At 37.1% G+C, this 12,211-nt stretch overlaps 1 protein-coding gene across 1 annotated transcript in view; it reads left to right on the forward strand.

Annotated features, from left to right (window-relative positions):
- TLL2 (tolloid like 2) overlaps positions 1–9,331 on the forward strand; it is a 52,888-nt gene extending 43,557 nt beyond the window's left edge. Inside the window, exons 10-20 of the mRNA XM_053451299.1 lie at positions 234–350; positions 520–665; positions 1,032–1,227; positions 2,287–2,412; positions 3,100–3,260; positions 3,652–3,832; positions 4,879–5,004; positions 5,419–5,546; positions 6,351–6,564; positions 7,942–8,192; positions 9,156–9,331. Coding sequence (XP_053307274.1) covers positions 234–350; positions 520–665; positions 1,032–1,227; positions 2,287–2,412; positions 3,100–3,260; positions 3,652–3,832; positions 4,879–5,004; positions 5,419–5,546; positions 6,351–6,564; positions 7,942–8,192; positions 9,156–9,290 — 1,781 coding nt within the window. The 3' untranslated portion in view covers positions 9,291–9,331. The remainder of the gene's footprint in view (positions 1–233; positions 351–519; positions 666–1,031; positions 1,228–2,286; positions 2,413–3,099; positions 3,261–3,651; positions 3,833–4,878; positions 5,005–5,418; positions 5,547–6,350; positions 6,565–7,941; positions 8,193–9,155) is intronic.
- The last annotated feature ends 2,880 nt before the right edge of the window (positions 9,332–12,211 follow it).

The following is a 12,211-nucleotide window of genomic DNA, read 5'->3' on the forward strand; positions in this document are numbered from 1 at the left end:
GACTGGCTGTGTACCTTCTTACGAAGACCTTGTATTGGACATATAACAAAACAATATTAAACATATGGATGTATTATGGTGGTTAAAGTACTGGATGTTTCTATGCTGTCACTGTAAGCATTGATTCCAAAGATGTTTTCCATATTTGCTTATAGGACACTAGTAGTGTAAACTTGTAGGACTTATGTTTTAGTTAAAACCAATGAAAGCAATGTTTACATTGTTGTTTTTAGGCAGGTTGTGCGGTGATAGACTTCCAGAGCCAATCATTTCTTCAGACAGCAAACTATGGATTGAATTCCGAAGCAGCAGCAACATCCTGGGAAAGGGATTTTTTGCTGTCTATGAAGGTAGATACCAGATTACTACAGATTAAAAGGCCATCAATAATTATATACGGTTTATTTTCAGGTAGTATTAAAATCATTACAGTTATTATAATTGTGTAATACCATAACTATTTAATCATATACAAGTTTCTATAACCTAATATTCTCATCTTTTTTTTTTTATCTTGAGCTATATGCGGAGGAGAAATCCGAAAAGACTCTGGACAAATCCAGTCTCCAAATTACCCTGATGACTATAGACCATCTAAGGAGTGCATCTGGAAAATCACAGTTTTAGAGGGATTCCTAGTGGGTCTGTCTTTTCAAGCTTTTGAGGTAATGATGAATTTGAAAAATAAACTTTCCGTTTGGAATTATGGACCAGATATCTCAGGATTATGTTGTAAATTTGGTCATGTCTTCTGAACTTTTTAAAGTTTCTTGCGTTCTTTAAGTGACCAGCACACAGTCATAGAGACTGTGATGTTTACAAAAATATATCTGTTATGACAAACGTTTCAAAGGACAAGGGGTCTAACAAATATACATTTCCACCAGATCTTAAATCCATATATATTGAGATCATGACCACAAATGTATATTTTAATACTTTCTGTCCTATTAAGATACAAAATATTAACCTACATTATATTACCAGAACTTACCATTCACATCATGGTTTGTCAATTCTGCTGACCATAGATTGAAAGACACGACAATTGCGCATATGACTACCTGGAAGTCCGTGATGGAATTTCAGAAGCGAGTCCATTGATTGGTCATTTCTGTGGCTATGAAAAGCCTGAAGATATTAAATCTACCTCAAATAAACTGTGGATAAAATTTGTATCAGATGGGTCTATCAACAAAGCTGGATTTTCTGCCAACTTCTTTAAAGGTAATTAAATATTATCCCATTCAGTTTTTTGTATGATCTTGATATGGGACATTTTAAGTGTGTTTTTTCCCCACACCATTGTGTTTTTTTATTCATGCATGTGTACAAGGTTTACCACTGTTAATTTAGACATCTGGTGTATAGATAGGGGCAGAAAATCTGTCCTTCAGTAACCTCAACAGTACAGGCTTCTGTTTCTCGTAACAATGGGGATATTGAAAACCGAAATAAAATCTTTGTTGGAGAAAGTTCTACTTTGAGCATTCAAATATTCTACAAGAATATAGTCTACATGGAAAATAAGTCCTATTGCTGTTCAGTCTTCCCATATACACATACATATACAGGGGTTTGTTGGGGGAGTTATCATAGATCTGGGCAGCTCCTTGTGCTTCTCTACCCATTTTATCAGGCCTTCGGCGGTGTCAGCAGTGATCATATGATGAGACGTTCAAACAGCGTAGGTACTGGCATTGTCTTCGGACAGCCACTTTCTGCTTCAAGAAAGACCCTTAACACCTTTATGTGTATGTAATAAAAGTCCACAGGTATATCAAAGGATTACACTGAGAGGTGCCAACCTCTGCCATCCATGTGGAATGTTTTAATACTGTAAAAGAAAATGAAGTTGTTGCTAACATATATTATATCCCCCACCCCCCAATTTCCCCAAATGATTTGAAAACACTGATTGAAAGAACATTATTTTAACCCTACCTGATGATATTACTTGTACAGGTGAGCCCTAGGTAGTGTTTTATTATTAGACATAAACATGTTCAATATAAACTAAAGTATTATTAATACTGTTCACCAATGTACATGCTGTCACAGAGGAGGTTGCTTTTCTTTAATATATATTTAAGAGCCCAGCTCTATTAAAAAAGTACCACAACAAAACTGCAATATGACATCATAATAACACAAATATGGTTATTTGCCATTTTCAAACGCAATTCATTGAATTAGATTTGACATTGCAAACATTTAGTTTACATGTTATACAATCTTTATAATGTTGTAATTGTATCCTGCAATATTTGTCTAAATCTCCAAAAGAGATGGATGAATGCTCCATGCCGGATAACGGGGGATGTGCGCAGCGATGTGTTAACACCTTGGGAAGTTACAAATGTGTTTGTGAACCTGGATTTGAATTGACTGCAGATAAGAAACACTGTGAAGGTATGTAAGTTACTTCAATTTAAATCTTTGTTGATGGCCACATATAAATATCATAGATGGAGAGTTGGTATATCAGTGAGACCAAACCAGCCAACTGTCTAGAACGCTAGCAAGGAAACTTTTTAAAGCTAGACCAAATGTAAAGCATTTTAACCCCTTCGTGACAAAGCGCGTACATGTACAGGCTCACAATGAATTGTTTTTAATGGGTTTAAGGACAACCCATCGTCCTTAAGGAGTTAAAATTTGCTCAAGTGCCAAATTTGCCATAAAACACAAATGGTCTTTGTGCAGCAGTCAATGGGCTGATGGCTAAGATCTTCTCGACCAGGGATGCAGGAATTGTGTGTACCTTCGCCTGAAGCCAAGCAGTGTAATAAATGTTTAATTGAGGTGCCTGCGATCATGGTGGAGTATCCAAAACTTGTGCCCTGCTTGCTGCCCTCGACCACTGGAGTATGTATGTTGTACACGTAATTCAGCTAAACTAATACTTTAGGATACTTCTAACTGAAACCTTTACAGCATGACTCCTGAAATTATGTTAAGTATACACATTAAACATTAGATAATAAAGTGAGTAGAAAAAAAGCGATCAGTTGATCAGGCTTCCCAATGTATAATGCTGACCTGGTCAAAACATATGATATCTTTTTATGACTTATGGTTTCCTGGGTTTCCCTGAAGCTGCGTGTGGAGGATATATTACAAAGTTGAATGGGACGGTAACAAGCCCTGGCTGGCCAAAGGAATACCCCACTAATAAAAACTGTGTGTGGCAACTGGTAGCCCCAGCACAGTACAGAATATCTCTGCAGTTTGAAGTCTTTGAGCTAGAAGGCAATGATGTAAGTACTCAAAAAGTATTTAAATTGTCGACAAATAGTTTTAATTCTGCTTTGAACTTAATCATGATCAAATCTATGAAACAATTCACCATGCTTGTGACAATAAAAAAAAAACTTGTTTAGACCTTGCTTTAGGTAACCCAGGGACTTGACTGTGTATGCCTTATTTTAAACCCCAAATTTAAGAGGGTGCCACAGGTATAGCCCTGAGGGTGCTTTCTGCCTGGGGAGCCATTTCGTCTAGGGCCAGCCCTGTTTACAATTCTCCATTGGGCAAATTGAGGCATTTCACTAAAATAATATATTTTATTAGAATATAACAAAATAGTTTTTAAATATTTTTTTAGCAAAATATTGGTGTTCATATTAACTTATCAGGCCTCTCGTTAAGGTGTGTAAGTACGATTATGTGGAAATTCGCAGCGGATTATCATCAGAATCCAAACTTCATGGAAGATTTTGTGGTTTAGAAAAACCTGAAGTCATCACTTCTCAAGGCAATAGTATAAGACTGGAATTCAAATCAGACAACACCGTATCCAAGAGAGGGTTTAAGGTTAACTTTTTCTCAGGTAAGTGAGATACAGCTAGCAAACTATATGGAGTTATTACGTTTGGAGGTGAGCTTGCCTAACAGGTCCTAACAGGTCCTACAAATTTAATAACCATAAGAAATATGTAAAATTCAACATAATTGGTTGTACATATAAATATCAGATACAATAACAACAAAACACATATATGAATGATTTCCTCTTCACATTTGTTAAAACGTCATTTGGTGGAAATCAATGAACCTGGTGCGTTTCGCCATCTAGATGCGGCTTCTTCAGAGGTATGAAACAATTGTAAATGGAGAAATCCTGCCAATACAAGTGGAATAAATCACTTTGTGGTTTAAAAAAGGGCATAGTTTTAATTTAAAACAGTAATAATGGATCAAATTTAATAACAATAATGGTGGTCTGTCTTTTCCTAATGAAGTAAATAAATACAAAATTTGCAATACATACATATGGAAAGCTTTTTTGGTTACATTCAATTATTATACATTTGCTCTGTTTCCATTGCTTCTGTTGTCTCTGGTGCTCCGCTTGTCCCTCTTGGCAGTGTTATCCCGGCCTGGTGTAGTTCCCGCAAGATAGCCATATCACACACCCTTTCCCTCGATTAGAGGAATGTCCTATTAGGATAGGATGTCCATGTGGCGTGTGCCGAGGCTCTGCACCAGGCCCGAGTAATGAAGCCTGAGCCACGGAATAAGGAAGCTTTTCCGGCTGCATTATTCTGGTCTGGTGTAGTCCTTCCAAAACAGGACAGAGCCTAGTTGCACACCACGGGGATAGACTCTCCCCATTTCTCCAATCTGCTCTGCCCTATTACAGGACTGCAGCCCTGGATAACGGTGCAGAGAGCTAGACATGTGGAACACAAGAGAAGACATAAGAAGAAAGCTGAGACCTTCCTAAGCTTCGAAGAGATTGACACCTCAAAATAAAAATCTTCAATTATTAAATTGACGTCAGCGCTTGGACACAATTAAAATGACTGCATAGAGCGTTCCCTCCTCCTAAATTATTGCCTAATCCATAAGTGAACCCATACTTTGTCTTTACAGATAAGGATGAATGCTCTAAAGATAATGGTGGCTGTCAACATGAGTGTATCAATACATTTGGTAGCTATGTATGTCAGTGCAAAAATGGATTCACGCTTCATGAAAATGCACACGACTGTAAAGAAGGTATCAGCTTTAAATCAGAATTTCCATTACGTTGTACATTTGCTTGTGGAAAAAGTACACAGATATATCAATTTTTGTCAGACGTATTGACCTTGAGGGGATCATCCAGTCCGGCTTTACTAAGAGAGCTATTTTTGCTGCGATATTCTGTTTTTTACTGGCTGTATTCATCAGATAAGAGTATTTATGTTTATGTATTTTAAACTGTTGAACAGGATGATGATAGTAATAATAATCTATTTATACCTGATACGTTATAATAATTACTATGCAATATCCAGTATAATATACACTTGGGTATAAGAGGTAACCTTAAAGGATGGCATGTTTCTAATCACCCAGTTAGTGCATCAACCTCATGAATAGGCTTTCTAAATCTAAATGATCTTTTAGTTTTATGACTTTATTTTCCAGCTGGATGTGAACACAAACTTCTAAGTGCAGAGGGAACAATTTCAAGTCCTAACTGGCCAGATAAATACCCAAGCCGGAAAGAGTGTACATGGGACATCACCGCAACTGCTGGTCACAGAGTCAAACTCGTAAGTACTTTCTTATATCCTAACAAAGAAAATAATTTTACTGGTTTTGTGAAACCTTTTGAGTGCAAGAGTTTTAAGCAATTCCATATATATATATATATATATATATATATATATATATATATATATATATATATATTATACATACATACATACACTCACTGGCCACTTTATTAGGTGACCTTGCTAGTACCAGGTTGGACCCTATTTTGCCTTCATAATTGCCTTCATTCCAAGTTGCTGGAAACATTCCTTAGAAATGTTGGTACATACAGACATGATGGCATCACGCAGTTGCTGCAGATTTGTCGGCTGCACATCCATGATGCAAATCTCCCGTTCCACCACATCCCAAGGGTGCTCTATTGGATTGAGATCTGGTGACTGTGGAGGCCGTTGGAGTACAGTGAACTCATTGTCATGTTCAAGAAACCAGTTTGAGATGATGTGAGCTTTGTCACATTGTGCATTATGCTGCTGGAAGTAGCCACCAGAAGATAGGTACACTGTGGTCATAAAGGGTAACAAATGGTGGTCACTGGATATAAATCATTTCATCTTAAATTCACAGAATAATTAAGCATTCAGTTTTTTTTAACTGCATTAAAGATTTTTCACTTTATTCCACACATGCTGTTAAATTTGAACATCTACATAGCTGCTGGTGTATTCAAGCTAGATAAAATGGTTTATCAGTCATAGACGTCTCATAGACTTTGTTTATCAACATTGTTTTTGATTATTTTTACACATATCATGTGATTTTTGTTTTATTCCCTCATTAAGAAGATTTGATCTTTATAGGTGTTCAATGATTTTGAAATAGAACAGCATCAAGAATGTGCATATGATCACCTCGAAATGTATGATGGACCCAGCAGTAAATTCCCTATTCTTGGCCGTTTCTGCGGCAGTAAAACTCCTGGTCCAGTGGTCGCAACAACCAACAATATGTTTTTGCGTTTCTATTCTGATGCTTCCGTTCAAAGGAAAGGATTTCAGGCAAAGTATAGTACAGGTATGTGGATTCCATTATTGCTTAGAGGAAGATTATCTCACTCTTGCCCAGATGTGTTTTCAGTAGCCAGATAATCAGAATCACTTTATATGAGCACAGAATCTCCTGGAAGAACAACTTAATGAGTTTATCAACCTGTCAAGAGAGGATCGCCTAATTATCATCGTTATCTTTATAGAAGATCCAAGCCAAGAGTTTTCTAAAGTGGTCATCAAAGGGTCACTCCAGCCATTCTATGCACATTAATGCATATAACTGTGTGGCCCCTTTAAAATTTCATATTGTCCCTTTTGCTAATGATGCAGAATCCCCCCCATAGGCATTTGCCCCCAGGCTGAACGCCTCACAGGAGATGTGATATATTTACCTGCAGCTCCAGCGCTGGTTTGGGGAATGCTGCTGGGTAATTTCTGTTCAAGATTTAAAATGTCTCCGCTTGTAGGCCTCTGCGTTGGGACTGTTATCGTATCAATAATGGACTATAATAAATTAGATATCTTCTTAGACATTTTATAGGATATAAAGCTCAGACCATTTTCAAGATTTCATGACCTTTAAATTTGTATCATTTCATTAATTTGTTCTACTATCATTCTAACAGTATTCCAAAAATTAGTAAAAACTACTTTAGTTTATTTTAAGCAACCTGCAAGTTTCATTTACAGTTCAGTCTCTCTTGTGAGTTGAAATCAAATATAAATAGAAGGCGAAATATATCTTTTGATCAGGATGTGGCCGTCCTTTGAATTTATCCCAGAGGGAAAAATCATCGTTCCATGGGAGGCTTCTTCTCCAGCCTGTCAGTCTTCCTATACTCTAGGGCCTGAAAACATTCTCACTTGGGCATTGTGGAATTGAAGTCCTATGCATTCCCCGTCTTGCCATAGAAAAGTGTCTAGGCTACAAAACATTAAAAACACATATAATTCCTATTTTACTTTTAATTTGTATTTCCTTAGTGGACTTCAGAAAAATGTTTCCACCTCTTAATGGAACAGCCTGATTATCAAAATCCACACCTGCCTCCCCATGCTCTGCAAATTTTATCTGTTAGCCGGAATGCAGAGCTACATAGTTTTGCCTGATTAAGCTTTGTTTAGCTTATTGATGTCTGAAATAATTGGACCTGACTGCCCAACTGATCTGAGGAAGCAGGGCTTCACCTGGAGACTCCGGGTCACACTCATAAGGTGCCCAGGTGTCTGTTTAAACAAATTTGCAACACAATGTGATAATCATCCCAAAAAAGTAGATCTGCAAAAAAAAAAAAACGTGCTCAGGTGTTATCTAGCTAGATAAATGGAACTTTATGTAAACCTGCAAAAAAAACCAGCACTATAAACATTGATATTCCTTTGTTTTTTATTACATTTTGAGAATGTGGAGGGCGGCTAAAGGCGGAAATTCAGACAAAGGATCTTTATTCACACTCCCAGTTTGGTGATAACAATTACCCAGTACAGTCTAACTGTGAGTGGGTCATAGTAGCGGAGGACGGATATGGCGTTGAATTAATTTTCCAGACTTTTGAGATAGAAGAAGAAGCAGACTGTGGTTACGATTACATGGAAATCTATGATGGATATGACAGCACTGCTCCAAGACTTGGGAGATATTGTGGATCTGGGGTAGGAGTTTTGTTTACTTTCTGGCTATCATGTTTTTTGTGTACAGTTTTGACCATATCATCCAAATTAGACTGTAGTTATTTCATCTAGTGTAAACTCACTTCCATACATAAAAGATAAATTACCGTATTTGTTCAATTATAAGACAACCCTGATTATAAGACGACCCCCTCAAAATTTGATTATGAATTTAGGAAAAAGGAAAAAGCCTGACTATAAGACTAAATAAAAGTTTTACTAGTAAATATTAATTCACATGTAAACTATTTTTTCATATTTAGTAAAAACTATGATTGAAAAAAATTATTTTTTGGTTTTATTTCCGTTTATTTGCCAACCTGCCCCCAGATATTCCTTATATGCCACTCTGCCCCCTGAAATGCCTTATACCCCCTATATGCCACTCTGCCCTCCACATATGCCTTATACACCCATATATGCCACTCTGCCTCCCTGACATGCATTTTAACCCCCTATTTGCCACTCTCCCCTCAGATATGCCTTATACACCCCTATATGCCACTTTGCCTCCCTGACATGCTTTTTTAACCCCCTATATGCCACTCTGCCTCCAGAAAACCATTGAACCCCCTATGCCACTCTTACCCCCCCTCCCCGACTTACCACTGCATCCTTTTACTTGTGACCCATGCTTCAGACTCCCTGATGTCTAGTGGGGCAGCTGTAGGAGATCTGTGGGATGCAGACCTCCACTGCTGCTGGCCAGTACTTCCGCCGGGGCTTCTATGACTGGGCGCCGGCATCACATGACCTGGCAGGGACCTCCATTATTTAAAATATTGCACCAAATTTAATTTTAAAATGAAGAAAACCCTCTGAATTTCATCTAAACCAAAAGGTGAATAAAGGAATTTTTTTTTATCTAAAAACGGATATGCCAAAAACAAATTGATTTTGTTCGCTGTGCACAAGTCTAATAAATACTTTTCTTTCCATTTTTAGCCTCCTGAAGAAATATATTCAGCTGGGGATTCCCTTATGATTCGTTTTCATACGGATGACACAATCAACAAGAAGGGTTTCCATGGGCGATACATTAGCACCAAATTTCAGGATGCCCTTCACATGCGGAAATGATTATAATCCTCGTGATTTTTTATATATATTTTTATGTTGGGTATCAGCCGTTTTGGATCTCAGAGACTGATCTGAAAGCTGTACATGTCTCCATGATTGGTTTGTGTGCAGTCCATGACATGCACCCAAATATGGATCCATACTTTGAGTGCCAAGGGGTAAATAATGCTGGTTGCAATTTGGCACCTGGAGCTAGCATGCTGTTTAGTGTCACTGCACAAAGGACCAAATCATTTTGAATTAAAGCTTACCTACAATCTCAATGTGGTTATTCAGCGAAGTGTCGATTATCGTACCTTATGGACCCAGCTAAAGTTGCAAATCTTTCTTCAAAAGGAGTTTTATTAGTTCTTATTTATGCCCCTGAGAGCACAGCTCTTTTAGGATGGCCTTACTACGGTATGCAAGAGTTCTTAATGTATTTTAGACCAAAATCAAACCAACTGACACTTTAAAACTATGTAATTGTTGATCCCTATATGTTGAGAATGTGTAGAAATTGGTATCTAAATGTACTTTCTCAGCATAACATTAGAATTTGTAAAACAAATAAACATTACAAAGCTTTAGTTTTGAAATCTAAATCCAATCTAGAAGGCGTTTGTCATGGCTCAAATGATTGACAGTTATAACAGCACTAAAGATATGCTGGAATTTCATCTGTATTCTAAAATAGCCTAATAGCCAGTACTGACGCCACTCCTGCATGTCAGCACATTTATCCGTAAAAGGCTCTGCAGTTAAAATTCAGTTTTGTAATTTATTTTTTATTTTTAGAAAATATTGAAATTGCTAAATTTTCAGATGTCCGCCTCCTTCTTCTGGTGTACAAATACAGATTGACCTTTTTTTGTTTAGCTAAGAAGACATTCTGTCAAAATATATTGACCAAAGTTCGGTGAGGTGACACATTCACTAGCCTGAGCTCTCATATAAACAAAATGCGCTTTCCTGACCTCGCCATTAAGTTTAAGTCACTCAGCATTGATTCTCGAGTACATACACAAGTGAAGGCGGTGGCGTATTTAGACCTAGGAATGCTGGTCCAAAGGTGGCTGCCAATGTTTCATCAAATTAGGGGAGGGGGAAACAATGTATGCCTTGTAACTAGTCTGTTTATGCTATGGAGGCCTATGTCTGTCAATCACAGCCTCCATAGCGCTGTGTACTTAACACCACTGCCCTGGATGAGGGCTAAGGCAACTTAAAAATGTCATCGGGCAGGTTTTATTTTTTAAATGAGCACATATGAACACCTTTTATTATTGTAAAAAGATCTTGTAGAAGACTTGTCACCCCCACAGAGACACTAAAACTAAACTAACATTATTATTGAATAAAATAATAAAAAAAAGGGTAATAAACAAATATCATCATAAAATGTCTTTATATTTGTATTGCTGTGGTCTTTATTTTGTGTCCCAGTCATTGGTGGAAGTATAAAATACTATTTAAGATACATTAAGCTCCAGCTATATGGATTTAACCAAGTAAATTGGTATTGCATCAAATGGAAAACTCTTTTTTATGTAGCTCTATTGTTTGTTCCGTGACATAGTTTTCCTATACTGCCCTCTACTGGTTAAACCTCAATAGTCTCCTTGAAACTCTCATGTCTAATGTACTGTATGGTTCACCAGTATGTTCCATTTGTTTTGTTACTTACATGCTTTTTTAGTATTGTTTTGTACTTTTAAGTTATGTAGAGAACATTACCTGCCGATTGTAAATACAATGTTTTAAATGACCTTATATTAGCCTGTGCAATATGTAAGACTAATTCAGATTTCCAAGTAGTTTCTAGACATGCTGTGGCCATCTTATTTATTGGCTTTACTGCCTAATGTAAGTTAGGTATGTATGGAATCTGTACTTAACAAAAGGAGATATTTTAGACAGCTGATTTCCATTGTCAAATAAAAAATATGTATTTTTACGATATTAAAATGTTTTTTATTTCTTGACTGAAGTGCTGTCTCTCTCTTAAAAGGAAATTAGGACAACATTTTTGCAACATAACTATGTAAATACTGGACATATCATTAACATACTTTTTATTAAAAAAATATTGTTTTATGTGACCCACTGAAGTTGCTTAAATATATTTTACTAAATAATAATATGGTTTGGAAACAGAGAATAATTACATGACTGCTGTACTAATTGCCTTAACCATTTGGCAGCTTAGAAGTAGAATCACACAAAATGATGATAGATAAGAGCCCATTTGGCAAAGTCTGTAGATTTCTGTAGAACTGCTGTAAGACCTCATGCCTCCCAACTGTCCCTTATTGCATGATTTTACCACTCTATTCTGATGTCTGATTTGGGACAGCAATCCTGTGATCCCCGATTTAATTCTCTGGTGTCTGGGACATTGCATACCAACAGTGGGTTTGTATCTCAACCTGCAGTATGTGTGTTGTTTTGTCCTTTTTTAGTGTGTTATTAATTAAGGGTGGGGCTTATAATCAATTAGCTGTGTTGCTCTATATAAAGTAAGTGGCAGAACTTAATTGTTTCAATTTTTTCAAGGACTCACATCTCTCTATAAAGTATGAGCAAGCTTGGAGAACTCACTCAGTGCATGTCATGCCATATGTATGTATGCTTGGAACAGCTGTGTTCATATAGCTGTGGCATGTGTGAACAATTGGCCACTCTGGAAGCTCAGATTGGAGCTCTGAAGAGGCATATTGAAACATTGAGAGAGTGACCAGGGATTAGATGGGGCCCCCAAAAATGAGGGGCAGTCACAAATGAGTCAGGCACATATTTGGGTGACAGACGTGGTTGCAGTGGAGGAGAAAAGTGGAAGAGAGAAGCTAGTCCCAAAAAATTTGCCCATTTAAGTGACTATGTTGGTGATGCAGACTCAGATGTGGGACTGCCATGCGCTACACCGGAAAGACAGAAGTTAA

This window comes from Spea bombifrons, chromosome 11 (assembly GCF_027358695.1).
Source record: "Spea bombifrons isolate aSpeBom1 chromosome 11, aSpeBom1.2.pri, whole genome shotgun sequence".
NCBI lineage: Eukaryota > Metazoa > Chordata > Amphibia > Anura > Pelobatidae > Spea > Spea bombifrons.